This window comes from Callorhinchus milii, unplaced genomic scaffold, assembly GCF_018977255.1.
Source record: "Callorhinchus milii isolate IMCB2004 unplaced genomic scaffold, IMCB_Cmil_1.0 Scaffold4, whole genome shotgun sequence".
Taxonomy (NCBI): Eukaryota; Metazoa; Chordata; class Chondrichthyes; order Chimaeriformes; family Callorhinchidae; genus Callorhinchus; species Callorhinchus milii.
Window position 1 is genome coordinate 12,152,508 of NW_024704745.1, and position 26,570 is coordinate 12,179,077.

At 41.6% G+C, this 26,570-nt stretch overlaps 1 protein-coding gene across 1 annotated transcript in view; it reads left to right on the plus strand.

Moving 5' to 3' along the window:
• The window catches only part of LOC103180166 (immunoglobulin superfamily member 3), an 85,957-nt gene extending 60,975 nt beyond the window's left edge, over positions 1 to 24,982 (plus strand). Inside the window, exons 7-10 of the mRNA XM_007895857.2 lie at positions 10,873 to 11,283; positions 16,055 to 16,465; positions 20,468 to 20,890; positions 22,800 to 24,982. Of these exons, the coding sequence (XP_007894048.2) occupies positions 10,873 to 11,283; positions 16,055 to 16,465; positions 20,468 to 20,890; positions 22,800 to 23,050 (1,496 nt within the window). The 3' untranslated portion in view covers positions 23,051 to 24,982. The remainder of the gene's footprint in view (positions 1 to 10,872; positions 11,284 to 16,054; positions 16,466 to 20,467; positions 20,891 to 22,799) is intronic.
• Positions 24,983 to 26,570: the final 1,588 nt, after the last annotated feature.

The following is a 26,570-nucleotide window of genomic DNA, read 5'->3' on the forward strand; positions in this document are numbered from 1 at the left end:
GCTTGGTAGCGTTCCATTTGAGATACCTTCTGGGCTCCAGAAATAATGCATGAGCCCAGCCGACCTGGTGCATTAGGAGCCAGGGAAAAAAAACACTATGAACTCGGGGGAGAACTTCCAACAGAATGTGTGAACTTTAGAAAATCATTATTTTCTGCTTTGGGGGAAACAATAGATTGCAAAGGAATCAAAGGTAAAAATAATAATGTATGTTGGTAAAGAACTCGAGATCCTATTCTAACGACATGGAGGTATCTTCCACCAAGGATAACAGTATTCACATTTAACTGTTCACTGTCCCAGACTGAATAATTTAAGTCCCAGACTGAATATGGATCCTCGGGCATTGCTATATTATGCATTATTCCAGCCCAGGACTGTGAAGGGTTGTTGACAGTTTTTTTTAATGTTTGATGATATGCTGGAGAGAAAAGATTAGAAAATACCATAAACTGCCTCAGCCACTTTTCCAAGTGCAGGTGAAGAGGTACAAAGGATGAAATTGGCTAATTTTCAGATACAAATCTGTGAAATATCAGTGAAACTTAGTTAAAAAAAAACTGAAAATGAGTAACATATTCATGAGAATATTCCAAAAACCTTTTGTGTTTTCTCCATTGCATACAAATGCTACTTGCTGTAGTGTAGTATATCTGCTAATTCTGATAAGTCAAAATAGCTCCCCTAAAAAAAATATTAAGAGAGTTGTTTTATTTTCCGAATGATTGGGAATATCTTGGGAAAATAGGAGAGAAAAGGAAAACGGACATATTGTAATTATGGAGAGGAGCTCAAGGTCTGCACATCTGGTGTGACATTCCAGGTGTTTTGGCTTTTACTTACACACCCAGAGGGACAGGGAATTGCAGGTCAAATCCCCTGAAGCCTCCCAAGCTGGCTCAGGCCTAATTATAGAGTCCTGTCAGGCATTTATTACTGAGGAAAAAGACATATTACCTAAAAGGCAGGAGGAATATAAAATTCATTTGTTAAGAAAAACACATGTACTATCATATACACTGCGACTTTCTATCATGCCTGCATTTTGTTTAGCTAAAGAGCACACCAAAGTCATTAATTTTAAAAGGATATTTTTTGTGACTCATTATGTATTAAATTAAAACGAAACATCTTGTAGAATCTCAATTCCATATTTAATTGGAAAGACTATTTTTCTAGTTTTTTTTTTTACACACACGATTAGCCAGTTGCATTAAAAAAATCTATTGATCCCCATCTGCCCCACACACTGCAATCTACTTTCACTCCGTGGCTGTTTGTGGGACCGGGCATTGCGCAAATCGGCTGTTGCGGTCGCCCACAACAGATGCACAGCTTTATAGTGTGTCCTGTGAAGCGCTTTAACGTGTCTCGACAATGTAATAAGGTAATATATCAAATGAAATGATTATTATTAACCCATCTCGGAAAAATAGTGCGCACAATGCTTGCCAAAGTTCCAACCAATTTAACAGAATTGCCTTGTTCTCACAAGTCATTTGGTTTACTATCCTATTTATTTTACATTATCGCTATTAATAATCCTTGCATTTGATACAGCGCCTGTTATGTCGGAAAACACTTCACAGGATTTTCTATAAAATGTAGTGACTGTATTTTGTAGTTGAATAGTTTATTAGATCAAATCCAGTGGATAAAACACTATCTGATCTTATAATAATAATACTTGCAATTGATATAGTGCCTTATCACGTCAGAACATTCTCTCCCTTGCTGTAGGACAATCTTATTTTGGCCTGTACTGTAATGGTCCTTGGCAGCTGTGTTGATTATTGGCATTAATCCCCAAACCCCCTGAAGAGATGCACTTAAATTTAACATGGATGGAGCCTAAGACATAATAATAATAATAATTCTTGTATTTGATATAACGCCTTATCACATTGTTGAGACGACTCAAAGTGCTTCACAGAATATACTGTAAAGTAGTTTGACTGTGAATTTTGTGGGTGAAATGATGTGACATGTGTGTAAAGAGGAAAATGTACTTTTTTCAATGTACGACTCCCGTGTGCTGAGCGATTTAATGTCCGCTTTGCAGAAAATATATTTTACGCATTATTATTCAATTCTATTCAAAGATAATTTGTTTTGTTTAGGAAAAGTAGGAAATTCTCCTTGATATTTTACACAAATCATTGTATTAAAATGGGACAGTTGGATAAGTAAACTACCAGATACTGGAATTGAATTCAACCAGACTGACAGGAATGAAAGTCAGTGAGGCCACAATAATAGCTGGTGAGGAACTTAAGGCTTCTATCTATATGAAAAACTGTATAGTTTAAGATTCTGAGCACAAGTACTGATACAGGATGGGGTTCCTAAAATCTGCCGTCTTTACAGGCGTTTGTGCCAAACTCGCTGGATAAATTATCAGAACTGTAGAAGCCAATGGTGGTAGGAAGCATTAGGTTCAAATTAGTGTAGCACTAGTAAATACTTCACCATACAGAGTGTGTAAAGAAAAAAGGTAACTTTTTAAGCCGCAGCAGTTGGTAAATCATGACTGCCAGGCAGCTATCTTGGCTAATTCATAATTGATGGGCAATAGCAGCAGGTAATTAAATAATAATCATTGTATTTGATGTGTAATACAATACAAATTTACATTTTTATATATAGCATCTTTCATGTCGGAAAGACATCCCATGGTACATGACAGTCCTGTCTTGGCACCCGAGTTGAGGGTAGGATTACAAGGGGTCGGGGTTGCGGAGGGGAATGATGACTGAAGGCCAGTCAAAGAGGAAGGTCTTGAGATGGACCTTGAAAGAGGTGAGGGAGGGTTGAGTTGGAGAGACTCCAAGATGGCGTCACAGACAGGGGGTCCAGACAGTTGAAAGCCCAACTGCTGATAGTGGGAAGGGTGAGGCGGGGGACATGAAGCAGACTGGTGACTGTTGAACAAAAGGAGCAGCTGGGACGGTACAGTAAGCGTCTTTCACATCAGCCAGACGTCTCAAAGTGCTTCACAGTATTTACTGATAGTGTATTGACTGTGTAATTTGTCAGTCAACTCGGCAGCCAATTTATGCACAGCAATGTCTCACAAATAGACGGAAATTGAAGGATCAAATTTAACTGCTGATTGGTGAGCAGTGGGACAACATGAACCAGAAACTAAACTCTGATAATAAACAAGGAAGACAGAGGGGAGACCGGGAGAGAAAAATAACAGACGACCAGGTAAAGGTAGAGAGAGAGAGACAGGAGGCAGAAGGCAAGCAAAGCAAGGCTTGGATAAGCTGAAGAGAGTGAAAATAAAATACACAAAATACACAGTCAATACATGGACTGACAGTCCGCCATGAGGAAAGCAGATGCATACCTAATCCTCATTAGTTTTTATCACAACTCAGTGTGCAGGTACAACCCAGGAAGGTTAATCCCGAAATGCTCTCTCAGCGTTGCAGGCATGAGATAGCTGAATAAAAGGGGTCGTGTTATGAAGGCAGGGGCTGAATTCACGGTTCACTTCAATTCTGCTTTGCGTTCTCCTACAAAATTTGTCACTGCGGTGTAAAGGTTGTGGAATGTTAACCCTTCTTCCATTAATTTTCCTATGTGGCTGCACTAGCTCTCAAGGTACAAACCAAGCTCATTGCAGTGCATAGTATGTTATAACCAGCACTGAGTCAATAAAACTCCCAGTGGTCTAATTTTACCTGTCACTGAGTCGCTATCTAGTATGGTTGGTTTGGTTTCCTACTCAACTGCCGGCACTGACTAATTGAAACGCACAGTATCTTTTAAACATTTTGAAACTTAACAGAATTAACTTCAGTTCAGAGTAAATTAAGTTAGAAACCAAAACAGAAGTCGCTGGGAACACTCAGTAGGTCAGGCAGCATCTGTGGAGAAAGGAAAGTGAGTCAACGTTTCGGGTCCACGACCCTTCGTCAGAACTAGGCCATGTTGGGAGGTAGAGGCTTTTAAGGACTAACAGAGAGGCAGGGCAAGGAAGACAAAGGAGAAAATGGGGTAGAGGTCGAGATGATGGGTTAAAGAGGTATTAATGATGCAAAACAAAGTGGGGGAAATTGCTACAAAACAGGCAGCAGAGAGAAAGGGTGTGCCTGGGACGCAGATGATGTGGTCACAGAAGAGGGGGAGGGAGAAGGTGCGCTTTTATTGTCTGAAATTATTGAAGTCAATATTGAGGCCAGATTGAGGTCCCTAGCAGATAGATGAGGTGCTGTTCCTCGAGCTTGCGCTGTGGTTCATTGGAACAGTGTAGCAGACCGTGGATGGAGAGGTCAGAGAGGGGAGGGAGAGAAGTCTCATCTATCTGCTAGGGACCTTACAGTCCTCTGGCCTCTTTCTGCTTGCGTTCTCCACCTTTGTTTTGCATTATTAACACCTCTTTCCCCCTGTTTTGTTGCATTTCCCCCCCCTTTGTTTTGCATCATTAAGACCTCTTTAACCCATCATCTCCTGAACTCTACCCTATTTTCTCCTTTGTCTTCCTTGCCCTGCCTCCCCGCTCTTTGTTAGTTCTTAAAAGCCTCTCCCTCTCAACATGCCCCAGTTCTGATAATAGGTCGTGGAACCGAAACGTTGACTCACTTTCCTTTCTCCATAGATGCTGCCTGACGTGCTGAGTGTTCCCAGCGACTTCTGTTTTTGTTTCAGATTTCCAGCATCTGCAGTATTTTGCGTTATGCTTAAACTAAGTTAGAGGCTGAGTAGAACAGGAAATTGCCATGACTTAAAGTCATCTCCGGAAACTGTTAGTCCTTTTAGGCCATTCACAGTGTGAACAGTTAAACATTCTGCTCTTGCAGAGACTGGTGATGTAATGTTTTGAGCTCTGGATATAATATCAATTCAGGGAGCGAGGGAGGAGACAGAGTGGACACAGGTGCCTTGGTTATACTGAATGCTGCCAGTGTAACAACTCTGCAGCATCAATCTAAATTAGGTGTCAGCCTGCCTGGTTCAGTTGTTAGCACTTTTGCCTTCCGTGTTGTGGCTTTGAAATCATAGTCTAGACTGACCCTCCAATTCAGTGTTGGGGTACGCTGCCTCAGCCAGAGGTGCCATCCTTCAGATGAGACATTAAACCGAGGTCTCGTCTGCCTGTTTAGGTAGACATCAAAGATAGACAATGCTATTCAAAAAGTAAAGCGAGTTTCTTCTGAAATCCTGGCCAACAATCCCCAAGATAAAATTGGTCATGGTTATTGGGGGATATTGCTTTGCGCAAATTGCCTGCCGCGTACTTCCCCACAAAAATACACACAGTCACACAACAACAAATTACATATGTATGAGGCGTCCTCCTGACATATAGAGTATTATAATTTATAATTAATTTGAATGCGTGTGTAAGTGTGTATCCACCGTTTGTGTGTGTGTGTCTGTGCTTATGTACATATATCTGTATGGGGAAAGGGTCAATCAATTCAAACTAGCAAAACTAATTATAAAAAGACTGGAGTTGTAGCAGCAGCATTAGCTGAAGGAATGGAATAGATGTGGGCTGTGATAGAGCAGAGGATATGGTAATTGGAATTGAGGTGGGGGAGATTCTGCGGGCAGAATTATTTTGGGGTCCTCTTACAGAAGCAAAATTGGGACCAGTGCAATAGAACCCTTTAATTAGGTTGTGCTCTTGTTTTCTCGAGCACTGCTTTGGAATATAAAAATTGTTTCAGATTATGCTGTTTTAGTGGTTGCATTTCAGTTTAATCTAATCACTGAAATGTAGGGTAACCATGGGAGAAGTACAGTACCAGACCGACCTAGTTAATTTAAAGGCCACATTGTTTACTGATATTCAGCAAATGGGACTGCAAAGAATAAGGGGCTCTGCACTGCATTACAAAGTAATAAATCTCTCTCGGCTGTTGGGAGCACACTATGAAACCAGAGTTCAATGCTGAAACAGTCCAATTACACAGAATGTGTTGAATTTCGTATTATAATACGAGTCCTCTTGGCACCCTCATTAGCACAACCGTGTGAAGCTATGGGGAACTGAACAATCGAACACACACGATGTTCACATCTACAACATTAAGAGAAGCAATTACTTCAGCAATTGAATGTTTCCATCAGTTGAAGGGATTGATTGAGAATTCAGACATCAAAGCTGTGTAAATTGGAAGAACAGTTCTTAAAGCATGCATTCAGCTTCTTATAGAATAACTGTCTTTTACTGCACAAGACAAGTCCTCACTCATTTGGATTGCTTTATTCAGTCAATGTATTGACTATTACATGTTGTGTTTGATGATTGCTCAGCTAGTAAAATGAAGTGTGAAATGATACACCTGGCTTTATTTTATTCCTGAAGAGCAAATGCATTAATCTGCTGAACAAATTCTGTCAAAAGGACTATTTCTAATGCGTGTAACTCAACCTAGGATGTCTTGCTGAACAAACAGATCAATCTTTAATTCTGTATTCAGGTGGTAAAGTAATTGTTATATTGCTACAATAGCCTAGTTCACAGTAACTTGGAACATAGATTTTGAGCACATTCTCACAGCAATATGTATTCACCATTTTAGGCAGGGATAGGAAATTCACCTGACCTCTCCGGAGAGTACTGACTTCTGGTTGATTTTAAGTAATTTCTCAAAGTTGGATTCATCTGTTAATGATATAATCATTTTGCTCAAATGCTTGCACCTTTCGGATTCACAAAATTTCACTACTTTTACAGTACTGTGCTGTAAAATCTTCAAAGTTCTTGATAAAAATACGTAAAAACGAGATTAATTAATTAGTTAATTAATTAAGATTAATGCCGTGAATGCACTTTGTTCAAAGCCTAGTCAAGATTTGTGCCACTGATGGTGTTAAGATTTGTTAAAGATGTGGAATATAAATAAACCGAGATTTGGAAGAGAGTAAGCAGTAATGGGGCTAAAGAAATAAAGCTAAATTCAATTAAAAAGGTGTTGTGGAGGGGAAAGAGCATATAGTCGTACAAAAGTGATTAAAATTCTTAGTACATATTTCTCGCCATATCTTTTTAAAGCCTTTTTAAATAAAAATCTCCCTTGTGTATCACTGGTGTTTTCTCAATTGAAATGCCTTGTGCGTTTATAGAAATGCAGTGCTGGTATTTTATTCCTGATCTTTTCTTTGTTCCTTCCTCAATTTTTTCAAACCATTACCAGTAATTGCGATTCAGTTAGTCACCTCGTCCATTCACTGTGACAGAACACAAGCCATTTTTTTTTNAAAGAAATGAGGCATAAAATTAATCGTTGCATGTACAGGGCCTGTGGCAAATTGGAGTGGCACCTAGGAAGGTTCCAGTTCATTCTAAATATCCAAAATGATAAGGCCTATAAATGGCAAGTGTATGTGTTGCAACAGGGCAATTAAAGGCATCGGGGTCTAACATGTAGAATATCTTAACTGTTTCTTAATGAAGAAATTTTGAAGTCTGTGACACCACTCAGGCTCCTCCGACTCGATCTATTTTTGAAGCCAGGTTCCCTTGAGTCGGCGTAACAAACTCCAGATACTAAAAGGAGTCCTTCATTGTATTTCTTAATTGAGAAACACATCCAGAAATACTAAAAATTCGACCCCATTGCCTTAAATATCGGAAATGTTTGATCCTCCTTGTATTCTTTGAAATGGTCTGCAAACCCTGCAACGAGTCCTGGGAGCGATGGCATTTAGCAGACGAACACCACTGACATTTATTAGAGAAGAATCAGTGTAGTATAGTAACATTGTGTCCATTAATGGATGTCTGATCTGCTCAGCCTCATTAATCAATATTTATAGTGGATTCACTGTGCTACTGACTCGCAAGTCTTCGAGTACCGCACAAAGCTCCGCAAATCCATTTGTCTGGGAGCTGCCGTCTATTCTCTTTAAATCGCCAGCTCATGCAGTGTGCTGTAAGCATACAGGCAAAGTCGAGGTTCAGCCACATGCAGGTGGCTTCTTTCTCCAATGGTTTCTCCAAATAAAAGACAAATGGGAAATATTGGTATCTTCGCCCCCCCCCCCACCCCACCCCAAGAGAAAAGCAGTAATCTTTTGCATTTAACAAAAGCTTGTCCAGCTCAGTGTTTTAAATGTTTTTCACTTGCCAGATCAACAATACTCAGGAGCTCGACTGACTGCCTTCAAGGCAAACTATTTGCATGAAGTCAAATGGGCCTCCAGCCATCGTTTCTGCTGCACCACTTACAATGTAGAGCAAGTGGCACAAACAAGATGTAATCCTTCTTCTAAATGCATCCTTTATTCTAAAATTGTCAATTAGATGCAGTGTAGCATTGCCAAACAGCCAGGTCACGAAGGAGATTAGTCCTTTTACTTTTGTTTTATTAATGTTATGTCACAATCTGTAGAGTCAGCAACCTGCAGGTTATTTGTAAATTCCACCCCCAGGGGTGGGATTAGCATTGGATTGTTAAAAGTGTTGTTAATACTTACTTTCATTTGGTGTAGCTTCTTTCACATCAGGGCTTTACAAAATGCTTCACAGGATATATTGCAAAATGGAGTGACTCTGCGTTTTGTGCGCAATCGCGGCAGCAGATTTGCAATGGCCCCCAACAACGATGAAGTGAACAACAAATTTTATTTGGGGGGTTGTTAACCAGGATACTGGGAAAAACTCCCTTTTCTTTTCAAATAGTGCCATGGAACCTTTAACATCCACCTAAACAGACAGGACCTCGGTTTAACGTCTCATCTGAAGAACAGCACTGTATTGGAGTGTCAATTTAGACTATATGATTTCAAATTCCAGATGTTGGGAAACGTAGAAGTCAAAATTGTGACATTTGATGTGATAATCGCATCATCAATTATCATCAGTCATCATGTACGATTGAATCATTGAATGATAGACACGGGTTTAACCTCCTAACCCTCCCCAGGTCACAAAGCCTCAGTGGGCAGCATTTGAGCTCTGAGACTCTACCCCACTTGTATATAAATACAAGTTGTTGATGAGTGCTGCTACATGGATACTCGTCTAACTAACCATCAGCAGTTAAAAGTCCAACTATTGTGCTAACGTGTGTGTATGGTGGGTTAGGGCTTATACCTTTGTGTCTTTAGTTATTGACACACTCTCTGCCTCACCATTTGAGTTTTCAGGCAATCTATCTCTACTCTCTGGGACTCTCTCTGAAATGTCCTGCTAATTGCAACCTCCCTTTCCTCTTTCAAAACTTGTTAGAAAACTATTTATTTGAATCAGTCAACTCCCTCTTCCTCTCCCAATCTTAGGTTTCCACTTCCTCTCCATAACCATTTTGAGGCATATACTGAACACGTGATAAGGCACTGTATCAAATGCAAAGATTACTATTATATAAGTGCGTGTTGATGGTGTGATTGCAATTTTCAATAATGTGAAAATTTCTCATCAGATGCTCACATTTTCAACCCGCATTGCTGATGGTTAACAGGAGCAACTTCAGAGCTTGTAACCCTAGCAAACAGTGGAAAGGACAGGATCCACCACTTTTTGGCTCTTAGCTGATGTTTGTGGTTTGCCCAGTTACGAGGTAAAATAATTTCACACTGGAGAAGTGAGACAGCTGTTAAACCTCTCCAGACAAATTAACTGTGAAGATTAGTCACCCAGGAACATCACTGACCACACAAGTGAGCATTCAGTTCCTCACAATTAATTCATTCACTGGATAGACAATGCAGAACGTGTAGCTGTCCACGTAGCAGTGTGAATAAATCTACTTACTTAACGGGCCGCTGGCTTAGAATGTCTTTGTGGCTTGTGCCGCATTTTGGCCACAAAATATACAGTCAATTAGAATTCTGATCAGCTGGACATTTGACACATGCAGAAACCATTAATGGGCTTAAGAGTTACCAAACCAGACTGAGAGATCTGCTTATGTTTCGCCCGCAAAATATACAGTCAATTCCCTTTACAGTATATTCTGTGAAGCGCTTTGACGCGTTGCAAAGATGTGATAAAGTGTCATATCAAATGCAAAGATTATTATTATAACATCAGTCAAACTGATCCAGCCAGAGTTCCACTGAGTTGTATTTAACTTTGCTCTACAATTTATATACCTTTTCATATTATATTTCTATATTTAACATTTCCCAGGCAAGGAAAAACCTGAAGCAAGTTTCCTTCCAAACCACGAGTATTTGTGAGACACTGCTGTGCGCAATTTCGCCCATAAAATATACAGGCAATTCACTTTACAGTATACAAAAGGCAAAGTACTGCAGATGTGGGAAATCTGGTATAAGCACAGAAGTCGCTGGGAACATGCAGCAGGTCAGGCAGCATCTATGGAGAAAGGAAAATGAGTTAACGTTTCAGGTCAATGACCTTTTGTCAGAATCTTTCAGCAATGACCTTTCGTATTGCTGAAAGGTTATTGACCTGAAGCAGTGATTCATTTTTCTCTCTCCATGGATGTTTCCAGGGACTTCTGTGTTTGTATCACTTTACAGTATATTCTGTGAAGAGCTTTGAGATACCTCTACGATGTGATAAGGCGATATATCAAATTCAAGGATTATTTTTATTACTAGCCTCACTGTAGCATTATTGTACCAGTGAGCGGCTAGAGGGCTCGAGAACCTGTGTAAGCTGTGTCACCTAACAGGTGTCTGCAGGGAATTTACTGAAAAATGGCTGCAGCATTTGCTTACAAAAACAGTTACTATATTTGGTAGTAATTACTGTGAAACGCTTTGGCATTTTAAGGCACTATAAAAATACAAGTTTTTTTCTTTCTTCAGATAGAGTTCGATTTAGCTTAAAGTTGTAGAGATGTCTTTAACCCAAGTAGAAGACAGTGTGGATGTCAATAAGGGAACAAGATGAACTTTTTTGTGCATTTAAATGACCAGAGCCTTTTTTTCTCCCTACAGATTGCAAGTTGAAAGTTGACAAAATGAGGAGGAACCTTGTAGTCACAGAAAAAAGTGATGTCCACTTAAACTGCAGCATCCGAAACCAAACCAGCCCGGACGCACAGTTCGCTGTACTCTGGTACATGCAAAAATCACCAGACAAAAGCAACAAACTTATCCTGAAATCCAGACGGGATTCCGTGGTGGAGCATGGGAACTGGTTAGGCAGAGGCGAGAAGTCGAAGGAGAGACTTCAGTTTGACAAGCCCTCAACTGGACTGTACACTTTGGTCTTACAAAATGCCAACGTTGATGACAGCGGCTGGTACTACTGCCAAGTGGAGGAGTGGCTGCTGAACCCCAACGATGTTTGGTACAAGTTAGGAGAGAAGACATCTGAATCGACTGTTGTAACTGTGCAGCATCCAGGTATTGGGTCTATTGGGTTTATTCCTTTTGGAAAAACTTTCAAGTGTTGCCCTCTTCCCTAGAATGTACTGTTGGATGGAAGCAATGAATCGGAAAACAAAACATGAGTGCGACAACCAATTTTCACTTAGCAATGTCCCATAAACAGCCATGAAGTTAGTGATCTATTTTACCAGAGGGATTGTTGACCTGGACACCAGGAGAAAGTTCCCTTCTCTTTCCAAATAGTGCTATTGGAACTTTAACATCCATCTGAAGAGGCAGACAGGACCTCGATTAAATATCTCACCTGAAAGAAGGCACCTCCGACAATGCTGCTTCTCCCACAGCACTGCATTGGAGTGTCGGCCTTGATTGTATGAATTCAAAGCCCCGATGTGAGGCTTGAGGCCGCAAACTTCTGACTCAGTGTTACCAACTGAGCCAGGCTAACGCATAAAATCAATCTTAACTTTAAAGCCGGTTTTGTGTAGTTGTTAAAAGAACGTACAGAAAACCAGCTTGAAACTTATGTGTTTATTTCAGAAATTGCCAAATTCTGGATGCCCCAAAATACTAAGGCAGTAAATCTGGACACAGATAGAATTGCTGCCCTGTGAGTCAGCATACTATTCAGCCAGGATGGGTAGGTTGCAGTCCATCACAGTCACTCCCGATTCAAGCTACACTTGTCATCCTCAAAGGGGAATCTTCACCAGGGATTGCTAGATCGATCTCAGGAGAAATAGTTTGGCTGATTTCCCACTTCCTAACCAACAGTGGGTGAGGTTTATTGTAGTGTCCCAACTGATGCCCTGCTGAAAAGCAACTAACTCTGCACAACCCACAGATCAAACCTTGGGATCTCCACTCAGTCATCGGGGGGTATAACTTAGTGCTTTTTCCTCTTCGGATTTGATGCCCAGGATCTTTATAGTGTAAACTCTTTGCATTTGCTCTTTCGCTTCAATTTCTGCTTTTGCCGCTGGTGCTCACTGGTATATCTGAGGTTGTAAGCTGGGAGGTACAACAGATATAAATCAGTTGCACAGTTCTGGCTGCTGTTTTGGTGGATGTGTCAATGAACGGATCGATTGGAAAATTCAGATCCAAGTTAAGTGTGCCATCATCATATATGATGGAAGAAAGAGCAATAATTGTGTATGTGCTTCTTTACTCCTGCCTCCATTAAACCAGCAATTATTTCCAACAACTCTTTTCAGTTGCTCTTCTCTATGTAACGTAACCACCACAAAGAAAAAGAGATCACTAACGAAGCAAGCCCAGCTTGTTCTTAATCCACACATCCTCTCTTGTGAAGCTCTTTAGAACTGAGCCAGCGAGGAAAGAGAAATACTTGGGTAGCAGTCACTCTGTCTTCTCCCCTAAGTGCCACTCGTGGCTGAAGCCCAAATCCATTTGCTCCATTGTACCAAGGTAGCATGCCCTGCCTGCTCCTTATTGACTGTTATAATCTAGAGCTGCTCTTCATTGCTGCCATTTATATATAATAATAATAATTCTTACATTTGATATAGCACATTAATAGGTCATCAAATCATCTCCAAGTGTCTCACAGCACATTTTGTATGTGTTTTGGGTATGAATGTGGCTGCCAATTTACACACAGCAATGTCCCACAAATAACCATTGTGAGAGTGAGTGACCAATTTTATTTGGAGTATTGTTGGTCAGGACACTGGGAGAAACTTCCATCTCTTTTCGAATATTGTAGTGGATCTTTACTGGTAGACCACACCTTGATTTAATGACTCATCCAAAGACGGCACCTCCGACAATGCTGCACACCCCCCAGTCCTGTATTACAGGGTCAGCATAGATTATACGCCGTATAAGCCCCCAAGTGGGGATCAAACCCACAATCTTCTGACTCAGAGGCAAGAGTACTACCACTGAGTCAGCCTGACACTGTTTATACAGAATGTGGCTTCGCACAGTTCTGTAACATAACCCAAAATCTTATCATTCCTGCCTGCAGGAAACACGTTTGCTGAGCCTTTCCACACACAGTGAAAACACAGCACACAGCTATTTTCCCACAGATATCGTACCAGCGGGATCCAGTTAATCATTAAATGGTTAGTGACACTGCAGTAGGACCACTTACGTATCCAGAAAAAAAATCACTTGTACAGCAACAAATATACAGACATATGAAATTTACATATGCTGACCCTTTACCCCCACAGTCACTTAATAAGTAAGTGTTTCAATTGAGCTGTTTAACAGTTGACAGATAATCATTTACAAAGGTTGTGATGAAGAGTCATTAACATGTTCCTCAAATACAAATTTATCTGTTCGAACTGGAAGCCTTGAATGCAAATCATAATCGTTATTATAATACATTCAACAGAGCAGTATTTCATGGAAATGAACAGGGGATTGTTGATTGAGGTTTACGAAACTGCACACTTTATACAAAGAGACTAACTCATACTGGTGATAGCACCCTGCTTAGTCAGGTATTCACCAACACCAAACAAAAGGCAAAATACTGCAGAGGCTGAAAATCTGAAATAACAACAGAAGTCGCCGGGAACACTCAGCAGGTCAGGCAGCATCTATGGAGAGAGGAAAGTGAGTTAACATTTCAGATGGATTGCCGTTTGTCAAAACTAACACCCTGCTCAGTCAGTCAACCATTCATTAGCACACTGCTCAGTCAACCATTCACCAGCACACTGCTCAGTCAGTCAACCATTCACTAGCACACTGCTCAGTCAGTCAACCTTCACTAGCACATTGCTCAGTTATTCAAGCATTCACTAGCATACTGCTCAGCCAGTCATTCACTGCACTTATTCTCAGCATCTGTGGTGTGGGGAGGATGGAAAAATATTACCAAGGGAGCTTCCTGCTCCTGATCGCTATGGTGTATCCACTGCTGGAAAGTACACATGTGGATGTCAAACCTAGATCAGCTTCAGCTGTGATGTTCGTCCGCCCTCTGCTCTCATTCAGCACTGCTGTTGCATAGCCCTCAATGTCTGATCTCACACATGGTGATTGCTCAATGTCTAGTCTCACACAGGGTGCATACCCACTTGGATGGGAGGGTGGAGATATCAAGAGATACTATGCTGTGAGCCAGTGGCTTCAGAAGTAGAGGGGAGAAAATTGGAAAAAGTAATAAACCCATTGCTTAAAAACATCTTGCTGCCATAGCCATTTAAATTATCAAACCAATATGAAAAGTGGGAAGCATGGAAATTGTTTGAACAAAAGGAAGCCATTGTACATTAGTTATGAAGTAATATCCTTTTGTTCCTCTTTGTGTGTTCCAGTTGATTTTATTTGAATATTTTGGATTACATTATGTTGTGTGCTGCTGATATCATCAAGGGAATTGGCTGGGAGGAGTCACTGAGCCTTAGGATTCAATTAACATGTCTCCCGATAAATTGTTTAGTCCGAGATGCTCGAGCAATCCTGTTTATTCAGACCAACCTCAGCAACTCCTCTCAGCGGCTCAGAAATGGTCTCATATATGTTCCTGTTTGGCGGAACTATTAAAACATAATTGTGGATTTGCATGAATACATGCAGTTTTTATTCTGCTGGTGGGAGGTGTGGGAGGAGAAAAGAGATGAAGGGAGCGAGAGCAATAGTAATACTTCATGGGAGAACAATATTAATATTCCCTGTGTAGTTTTAAATTACATACAAAAATCTTAAAATGAATAATTTGATGGTGTCAATCCACAACTGTTTGTGGGATACCGCTATGTGCAATTGGCTGCCGCGTTTCACCCACAAAATATACAGTCAATTCACTTTGCAGTATATTCTGGGAAGCGCTTTGAGACGTCTTGAACACATGATATCAAATGCAAGGATTATTATCAAACATTTTCACCATTATTTTAGTTTCAAAGGAAGTACAGAAATAAAGAAGCAACAACAGGCATTTTTTTTAGCTCCCTCCATGCTGGATAGCTTCTAGGAGCGCTGCACAGGGGCGGGCTTGCCCACCGGAGAAGACAGGGGAGAGCAATGTGGTTTATGCTTTTATTTTAAAGCTGCCAATTCCTCCCCCTTGCAGATCAACTGCTAGGCTGTACTGGGACAGCTGAACTCAGCTAGGGTAACATCGGGAGGAGCACTGCAGTTGGCCTAAATTCTCCAGATTAGTGAAAGGAAAATGAGCATTCTGTTCTGATCTATACCCAGTGACTGTGCCACTGCTGTGCGCGTGTGGATATCATGTGAGGACACGATCGATTAGGCTCAAATCCCAGACAAAATGTCGACAATCACTGTTAGGGCTTGCTTATGGGAAAAAAAGGTTCCTCTTCAATGAGGGAGACCAGCATCTGTACAGAGCTATCCCCAGCATAAGGAAACAAGTTAAATGTCTTCAAGAGAATGAGTGGTGGGGAAAAAAAAGTCAAGAAAAAAAAATTGGCAACAAGTTCTTTATATATCCTACATTGACCCACTTAAAGGAAGAAAGTCTGAATAGTTTCTCATGATATTCTGGTGCTTATCCAGCAGCACTAAATTGTTAAATGTTCAATTACAAAAAGAAATTGGAAAGCTCACTCAAGCTATCTTGTTTGCAACTGCTACAAATGATTTTGTTCGTTGATCAGTGCCTCCTTGCTAATGGCTCATAGCGCTCAGGGATCCTATCCGCATGAAAGGTGCTAAGTAAATCCAAGTTGTTGTCAGAGACAGACTCTGCTTTGATAAGAAAATCCTTTTGCTGGTTGAGTTTGCTGTTAAATGAAATTGAAATCTCGCGTATATTTTTCCCTTGTGTCCACAGAAAACAATTTGCAAATCCTGAAAACTGAGCAGAACATATCCATGCCGGAAGACAGCTGGATTCAGCTGGATTGTAACATCAGCAACCGCACCAGCTTGGACTCCCAGCTCTCTGTGACCTGGTATGTCTGGAGGATGCTGGAGCCTGAGAGGCAGCGCATTTTCAGACTGAATCGGAATTCTGTCTTCGAGTACGGAGGCTCAGCCGACAACGCTGTGAGACTGAAGGACAGGCTGCAGTTCGAAAGGTCCTCCACTGGTCTGTACAGTTTAGGGCTACAGAGAGCAACCACTGGCGACAGCGGAGGTTACTACTGCCATGTGGAGGAGTGGCTACTTGACCCCCAAAACATCTGGTACAAAGTGGGAGAGGATCAGTCTGGAATGACTGCTGTCACTGTACAACAGCCAGGTACTGTATGAGTCTTAATCCCCCCACTTTAGGATAAGATTTAATGAGTTGTTTTCGAAAGCTATCGCACTGACAGGCATCAGGAACACATTACCAGTAATGTGTAGTTCAGGGCTTGCCTTCATATCCCATGTGGCCCCTTACTAATGGCCAGTGGCTGAGTGCTTTGGTGGATTAAGAATGGTCGCTGTTTGATAAGGCGGAACCAGAATTCTAATGGATTTCTGATCAGCACAATGCGATTCGCCTCCACACCGGAAACAAATTATAGCAGGTTTCAGATCATGCCGCTGTTTACGAATTTAGTGCTGCAATCACACCAGGGAAATCACAAATACACAGGGTCAGATTACTGAATCTGAAATCGACAATCTTAAACTGCCCACTAAACTCCCAACAAAACAACACATCATATGCAGGAATGTAACGATCCTCCCTCTAGGATGGAACCTGCTTTGTGCCCTGAAAAATTACAGTGGCACATCACATTGTCCAGGATTGCATTGTGGATGTCGCTTACTTTGCTTACTAGCATGTGTGTGTTTTTGCCTTCCCCATCTTCTCCACTCCCTCCTCTCCTCCTTCCCCCAAGTGAGTTGGAGCAGGCTTGTCAGTAGGTAGGTTTATGAGTGGGCAGCTGGGTGAACTCGATTACACGCACCGAGTGCTCCATTTACTATCAAACTCTGAAAGACACCATGCTCAAAAATGCAGATACACATGATACCAATGCACAGCAGCAATCCACAGAGGAAACCAGAGCAGTATTGTTATGCACAATCCCAATGCTGACAATCCTACCTGACTGAAGCAAAGGTGTAAATTGGCACTGGTTTGAGACCCACTATCCTGTAGGATGGTGGGTCTCAAAACAGTGTTAATTCAATGCATCCCACAGAAGTCAGATAGTGGTCTCGTCATTAAATTTCCCAAGTGCAGTCATCTCCCTCCACTGCCCTGGCCTTGTTTCTCCAACAACATTTGCACACTATTTCTTTGTTATCTGCTTTGTTTCATTTCAGTTGAAACATGATTTTTTGGGGGTGTATTAATGAACAAGTGCACAAAATAAAGTTTAACTGATCCTCCAGCAAGATATTCGCAACGTGATACTCAAAGTTTCTGACTAAAACTGCAACAAGTTAATTGCGGTCTTGACACTGGCCCATTCAGTTGCCTACTCTACCTCTCCAGCCTCTGCACGCATGTTGTGCCTCACACAATGGGATATGTTACAACTGTGGACATGCACTGCTATGAGCCAGCTGCCTTCAGCCCATTCGCATTACACCATTAGTGGATTATTTCCTCCTGTTTATTTAGAAGGGGGGAATTGGGAAGCGAGAAGAGAGATCAATGGTTAAGTGAGTGGATTCAGTGAGTAGTTGAGCCATGTAGAAGGTCTGAGATTTGATCCCCTTGTCTTTTGCTGGGTCAGTATAATTAACCTTGATGACCCTTGGATTAGGGAGGGGGAAAATCAACCAGAGTTCCTGATCGCTTTTCATCTCACCCATCCCGATCCCCCCCCAGTTCGCTTGCTGGAAACATGACTACATTTGGATGGCCAGTAAAGCTAGTTTTAACCTCAACTACACTGCCTCCCATAATAAAATAGCTTGAAGCTCTACACAAGGGTGGTTAGCAACCATAAAACTGTTAAGCAGTACCAGGGGAAAGAGAGAGAGTCAAACACATTCAGGAAAGGGAAGGGCAATCGTTGATGAAACAATTATATTCTCATTCTTGGAATGTGGGCAATGCTGGCAGGATCAGCATTTATTATTATTATTGCTCATCCCTGGTTGCCCTGGTAAGGTGGTGGTGGGGCTTTCTCTTTAAAACCACTGCAGTCCTTGTGGTAATGTTGCTCCCATGTTGGTGTGAGGTAGTGAGTTCAGGATTTTGTCCCAGTGACAATGAAGGATCAGCGACATAGTGTAATGTCCCAGTCATACGCTGTGTTTGGTGAAACAAAATACATAGAGGGAAGTTTCTGCTCCAAATCTCAGCATCAGGTTCAAGCAAGTTATGAGATCAGTGTTACAAATTTAATAATTTTGTAATCGACTGATGTGAAATGCTCGTAATTGGACAAAGATGAAAAAACGCTGAGGAAAACTAATGATACGGTTGAAGTTAGCTGAAGGCAAATCTCTTCAAATCTCATTAGCACCATTGGTGTTAATGTTGACCTAATCAAAGTGTGAATTCTTAAAAAGGAAATTTTAATTGGAATACTGGCAGGCCCCCTTTTTACTGCTGATTAAAGTGGTGTCAATTATTGCCACCTGTGGGCTGGAGAGAAGTGAGATGTGGCCAAGTGCGGTGGTGATAGAAACCATCCCAGCTTCTTATGATTCAATCATGTGTATAGAGGAATTGGTCAGAAATGTCCTCCAAGAAATGTTCAGTGACTTTAGGGGAATAATTACGACTTTGTTGATAAGACGTGGTCAATTGGCCAGTTGATACCTTAACATTGATTTCTGCGGGGGGAAGGGTGTTCCTCCTCTGTTCATAACTCCCCCCCCCCCCCCCACATACACAAACAAAACTCTCTGTGGAGTTTTTTTGCTGCAGTTTGGAGTGCTTGTTTGTGCAGGATATTAACTGGACTCGATTTGTTTTTAAGAGCAGATTGTCCACACAAACTGGCACTCCGATTGATGGACCAGCAAGTCCAATGGTGGGCATAGCCAGCTTTGGGCCAACAATTGTGAGGGGGTGGGATTCATGTCTTCCATTATCGACTGAGACCCATCGATCGCATGGTGATTATAAACATATCACAGCTCTCGGTTTTCACCCAAAACTGGCAAGGCTATGATATAATGAGATCTGCTGTATTCTACAATGGCCGTACTATACGGAATCTGAGATGAGAAAGGGCAGGGGTCACCCCAGCGTGAAATTTCTGACGTAAACTCCTTATCACAGACAGCATTGCAGTGGGATAAAATAGTCGGTTCCCCAGCTGTGCCTGTGATGACATTGGTTTAATGTAATCGTACACCTGGTGAGAGAACCGCAATTTGTACTGCACGTCTCCAGGCAACTGGTATTGCTACTGTGGTGACTTGATGTCACCTCATTACAGCTCTTGGGTTGCTAGATTTAAATGGCTCAAACTCTTGGTAAAGTTTTTTAAGAAAAAATATCACCTTTGATCTGATTAACTCTCCTCATTTCCTGCAGATCTCCGCTCTTTGTTGGATGGGTAACAGCTCCGCAGGCACCAGGCACTCCTAACCTTAGTCATGGCAAGCGAGAGGACCTGCGTTCAATTCCTGGGCAGGAAGTTAACCTGGGTCTTCTCTCTCTCTCTCTCTCTCTCTCTCTCTCATGGAAGCGAGATGACCCGGGTTAAACCTAGCAGTAAATAGGAACCCAGTTATTAGCCGATTGGCGGATCGCTTTCCGGGGGTAATAATCCCTCAAAACAAACATGGTCACTCAATCCATAACGGTTTGTGGGTCACTGCTGGACGCAATTTGACTGTCATGTTTCACCCATAAAATAGACGGTCAATCCATTTTACAGTATATTCTGTGAAGCACTTTGAGGCGTCTCAACGACACGATAAGGCGCAATATCAAATGCAAGAATTATTATTATTATTCGCAAGTGTGCCCAGAGAGTGAAAGGTGATAGTTGGGAGAGGAAGGAACAACTGAGGGAACAACAATAGGTGCACTTCCCAGAAAGGTCACTGACTAGGGTTGAGGAGCGGGAGCCCTTGCTACCTAATCTCATGGGTATAATAAACAGTACCTCCAACCTCCGACCCAACCCTCATCGATTTTCCTTGCAGATAAAGAATAGCCACTTGAGCAAGACAGCAAAGACATTCAGCTTTTACGAAACAGTACTCTGACCATGAGTTAGCACCTTCAGGAAAGGAGGAGACATTAAAAGAGGGGAAAGAACCTGCAGATTTATGAAATTTTGATTGTTAAAAACCTTTTCTCCCATTTTGTTTCCTGTCACCCTCACAAAAGAATTCAAGATGCAGGTGGATAAAACTGAATTGAATATCACAGTATCGAACAAGGGCAACTTTCAGCTCAACTGCAACGTGACATTCCGAACACGAGGGGATTCACGATTTGCTGTGTCCTGGCTGGCGTGGAAATCCAAAGGGGCCGTTGACAGGATGGTGAAGGAAACTATTTTAAAAATCGATCAAAATTCGGTCTTCGAGTACGGCAGCTCACGCAGTGGAGCTGAAGGGATGAAGGACAGACTGAAGCTAGAGAGACCCTCCAGTGGATTGTACAGCTTGACAGTGAGAAACGCCGACACCAGCGATAGTGGGAGCTACTACTGTCATGTGGAGGAGTGGATTCAAAATGCCAACAATGCCTGGTATAAACTAGGGGAAGGGGAGTCTGGACTGCTTATCATCACCATACAAAACGCAGGTAACTTGTTCCCTTCATAATCATATAATGACCATAGTGTTATAAATTCTACGTGAGCAGTAGAAAGTAACTACCTGACAGGTGTATGTTTATTCCATAAATCAGAAGTGGTTTTGGAAAAGCTGTATTTATTGGTTAGTATTAATGCAAAAAAATATAAACGGTATAATCGTAGTGTCAAGTTTTGAGAGGAGTACAGCACCACAGTGGACACTTCCTCTTAGAAACAGAAAGGAATCTGAGGGACGGTCACCCTTGACCGCCCCCATGTGTTTGTTTCAGAATAGCATTTTTGGTCGACTGCTTAATTTAAAGTGTAGCGTAATAACTGGGTTTCTGACACTAGGTTGGAATTTGTGCAATGAAATTTGTCTGTATGTCATTTAGAGAAAAAAGTATTTTTATCCTATCTGTGAACTGAATTTCCCAGGCCTGGAGGGGATACCAATTGAGCTTTGGAATTTTGATGGGGAGCCCAATTAAATGCAAGGATTCTCAATAGTGGTTGCATTTGGTATAGTCCCTTATCGCATTGTTGAGATGACTCAAAGTGCTTCACATGATGTACTGTGAAGTGCAGTGACTACTCATTTTGTACCAGACCACAGTAGCCAATTTGCACACAGCAATGTTCCACAACTTGCCATGAAGTGAAGAATTAGTTTTATGAGGGGATTATTGTCCAGGACACTGGCATGGACTAGTTGGACCAAATTAACTGTTTCCATGCTATAGAATCAATGTGAGTGGTACAAAGTACCTAAGGCCAGATGTATTATTATTATTGTTATGTATATTTATTCCATAAGTCAGAAATGGTTTTGGAAAAGATGTATTTATTGGTTAGTATTAATGCAGAAATAAAATAAACGATACAAACCCTGGAAAGGAGAGTAGCATCAAGACATCCCATGTGTAAAAGGCTTGAGCTATGAGGAAAGACTGGAAAAACTTGATCTCTACAGCTTAGAGAGAACAAGGGAAGATCTTATTAAAGTAAATAAATTAAAAAACACTAAACCCAGAATATGAAACCAAAAGAGCAGGAGAAGCGGACACATTTATAAGAGCAGAATAATGATTCAAAATATTAGGGAAGGAGGGGAAATCTCTTCCCCTCCTTCACGAATCCTGTCTTCGTACAGCATTCCAAGATATTACCCTATGTGAAGTGCACTCTAGGCTCCGTGACCCTATCACCCCCAGCCTTGCCGATCTCCACTGGCTTCCCATCACACAGAGAATACAGTTCAAGATCCTCACCTTCAAAGCCCTCCACTGTTCTTGCTCCCCTCTACCTCTCCGACCTCCTAACTCCTTACCATCCTGTTCGCTTCATCTGCTCAGTGGGCTCCGCCTTACTCGCCCCACTAATGGTGGGCGGGCCTTCCACCACTCTGCACCCACCCTCTGGAATTCCATCCCATAGTCCCTCCGTCTCGCCCCCTCCCTTGCCACCTTCAAGACCCATCTCAAGACCCTCCTCTTCGACCGTGCTTTTGCTCTCCCAGCTTCCCTCCCTGCCCTTCACCCTCCCCAACCCTCAGCTCGGGTCCGTAACTCTGTCTGTCCAGTTCCTTGGGATGTCCTCCCGACATGAAAGGCACTATACAAATATAATTTTGTTGTTGTATAATTCCATGTTTTTGTAGTTGACTTGTATCCCAATATTCAGTGATATTTAGCTTAGTGTGCAACTTTGAAGGAATTAGTGTCTCTTTACACCAACACTCCTCCACTGCCAGGTTATTTACTTCATTCAGGAAGCCAGAATGGTCTGGGCCCAATGGCTGTCACTCAATTTTCATTTTGATGAAAACATAAGCACCAACCAAAAGGATGAGGAGTTTAAAATAATAAATAAGCATTTCGAAATAAATTAACGACCCTTCGCTATTCTTCCTTCCAGGTTCTTCTTTGCAAGAGGCAATTTGTTCAAACGACGCCCTTTTCTACTTCATATTTTTCTACCCATTCCCGATTTTTGGAATTCTTCTCATCGCCATTTTGCTGACACGGTACAAAACCATGAATGCGCAGAAGAAATCTGATGGTAAAAACGGCGTCCCCTTGCTCTGGATAAAGGAGCCAGCAGTGACTTACTCTCCAACCAGCCTCGAGCCACCGGATTTCAGAATAGGACCAGGAGGACTTGCTTAGTGGAGAAAAAGGGATGGATTTTCTTTTTGAAAAACAAAATTGAAAGACAATTGGAGACCAACATTATATCGAATTATGGAATTTACAATGCCCCCAAATAATCCTAGACTGGAAAAATTATCATCCAACTCTTAAAACAAGGACTCTTAAGAGTCTAGGCTTAAGAGGTATGGGGGAACGGAGGATACATTTTATTCCCAGATATTTAGCCTGTTTGCCTTCCTCTAGCCCCAACCCCACACACAATTATGTGAGTCAAGTAGAAACTCAGTGTTTTAATTTTACACTAATGTAGGTCCAATCTCCCCACAGACTTTTCACTGCATGAGAATTCTGCTTACATCACATTAGTTGGCTGTTTAACTGGTCTGCAAACACCTCAATCCCAAAACTGTTATTACTCCTGAAGAAAGCAGAATTGTAGCAAATGTCAATGCTTCGGGGAAGGGTGAAATATTGTGCGGGGTGGAGGGAAAAAAGAGGTCATTGAACCCTGATGAAGCAAAATTGAGGTAGCTCTTTGCAAGGATTCACAGCTGTCCCAGTGTTATCAATCAAAAAACAGTCAGCTTACTCTGAGGGAATGTTGCCTGAAGAGTGGAATGTGCACCTGTATTCTTCAGGTCAGTGGTAAAAATCTTGTACAGATTTTGTGTTTTGGGATTTTTAGTAACACAGACTGATAAACTGAGAGTGGAAAGATCACAGAGACTGAGGAGAAGCGACTGCACTGAAGCCTTCTATAAGCTTTGGGTCAAGCAAAGTCTGTGGTTGAAGAGCATCAAATGAACCATTATATTGCATTGAAAAGACTATATGAGGGCAGCTTGTCCAGACGCTAGTTTTTTTCAATGCCATGAAGCCACCATGACAGTGTTACATGAAGACAATGTTACTTTAAAACAGAATCCTTGGACACGGGACAGTGAAAGTCAATTTCTGTCTATTGAATACAAATAAGGAGCAAGTAGCAAGTCCATCCAGAGGTTATTCAACCAACGCTGGATTTGTTTTCCATTTCTGAATTCATGTTTTGATCTAGAAATCTGATTAAGCTGGTCGTACCTCCTATCTAGAATGAAATGTAATCTCTCAGCCAGATAGGTTTCCTTTTTATACATCGTTTTGCACTTTTTGAAATTACTTTTTATTCTGTGCTTGAACAAGAAATATTACCGCCTGTTTTGTTTTGAACGTTGTACTTTAAACGTTTCAATATATCAAAAGAAAATGGCAACTAAGCCTGAACTAGCCCAACAGATCCAGTGCCCCCAACAAGTTGAATGTGCTGACACAATACACAGGCGTTTGCCAAAAACCTGATCAGTCGAAGTTATTGGTAACAATTGCCTGAGCTGAAATATTCATTCATACTCTGTTATACAAACAAGAAGTCCATTTGCATTTACAAACCACCCTTCAAATCCCACATTATCTTCTGACTTGTAAGGCAGTGCATTTGTGCTGTGAGTATAAAGCCACAGTATTAGAGCTGAGGCGGAGTGAGTTACCCGTGACTAATTTGCAGACCGAGAATGATTTTTGTACAGAAGTAAAAATGATGAGTACCGTAGTCCTTGGGAAGGCAGGGCTCTTAAAAATTAATGAAAACTCTGAAGAGCTTATTGATGAGCTTATTGAACTGCGAAGGAGGAGGGGATGTGGAAACACTGGTATTTGTGTGTGTGTGTGTGTGAATAAAAGGTAAGGCAGAGGTGTTGTGGATGGACATATCAAGAGCAGCAAGCCAGACTCATTGGCAGGTCTTGGAGGGACAGACTAGTTATTGGTGCAGAGATTCGTCCCATTCAGTTATTGTTAACCCTGCAAGCCAAAATGCTAATGGATAGGATGGCCCAGCTAGGTAAGCAGCGAGAAGCTTGCTCTCAATGCAAGCTATTTAGTTGGTTAAACTCCCAATAGTACCCCATCGCACACTCTGGGACCCTCACCAACATGTGCCTAATACTCATCTACATTGGGTAAGCAGGGTACGTCCTGTGGGGGAGAGAGTGCATTCCTTTCTGGACACAGGGAAATTTCCATATTAGTGGCATACATAAAAATAATAATAATCCTTGCATTTGATATAGTGTCTTATCAGGTCTTTGAGACGTCTCAAAGCGCTTCACAGAATATACTGTAAAGTGAATTGACTGTATATTTTGCGGGTGAAACACATGCAGATCTCTCAATCTTGTTTGGTAACTCTTAAGCTCATTAATTGTTTCCGCATTTGTCAAATGCCTGGCTGATCAGAAAATAATGTCTAGTGTGGGAACAAGATTTGGAAGTTAGGAGACAAACAGGAGAACATTACAGTCAGAAACTGTTTATCCATACACCACTTTCTTAATTGCTTGGTTAATTAAAATGGCTAAATCTCCCTGTATGTAGAACGATTTAACTCCATTAAATCAGTTTCAATTTTGAATTAATGTCATTTGATGGAATTAATGAACGATTAGTTAGCCTAATTATTCACTTTTTCTTCCTTGAGCATTTAAAATAAGTAGCATCTGACTCTGCAGTCGAGCCTAATTAGCATCAACTATTTTTCTGGTTTTAAAGTTGCTCAAAAATAAACTTCCAAATGTTGTTCGGGTATTATCACGCCTCAAGACCTTCCTATTCAACTGTGCCTATGGTCACCTCCCCCTCTCTCTCCCCCTGGCTCGGAGACGTGCTCCGCCACTGTCAAGTGCTCTGGGACGCTACCCTGCATGAGGGGTGCTATATAAATGCAACTAACAGAAGTGGTGCAGCTCTAATTCCTTCACGAATGTCGCAGCTCAAGATAACGTTGCCACTGTGACCCCCAGGGTTTCCTCTTGTTTGGTGGTGCTTCATGTTGATGCAGATATGGGGCTTGTACTTGCAGCAGTCAGGTCTTTATTGTATTATATATCAGACTACCATAATGAAGCTTTGCACTGTGTTCTGTACTGATGCTATTTTTCCCCTTTGTAAGACACTCGATTATCTTCACAATTCATGCCACGCGATATAAGCCATCACTTAATACACTCTAGCTAGTGGGTATAGTGAATCTCAATTCTTTTCAGTTTTCTACTGAAGCAATTTGTTCTGGTAAGGTTATGACTGCACTTTGTCTTCTATCAGTGGCTTTACATTCACAGAGCTGTAATGATGGCTTCAGGAAAAGCAGTGTTTCCCTGTTTGTTTGGGTTTCAGGCTTGCATTTCTGTCCTCTTGCAGGATTTTAAATACACATATGGGTTGCAATAATAACAGCTTCAGGTAAAGATGTGATCTAGAAATGCACATTAACCGAGAATCTCTGTTGAAATTGTGTAGACACTTTACAGGTCATTATACAACTCCAGGCCTGAATTCTGTCTCCTTGACACAGTCACAAGATTCGTTGCCGTCAAGTGTTTAGCCTATGGACCTTTAAGAGAGCTGTGTGACCAGGGGAGCCTAGTGTCCCCATTACCAAGGGCAGCAACGACCGACCATCAATAAGTGGGGGCGGTGGGGTGGATGGAGGGAGATATTA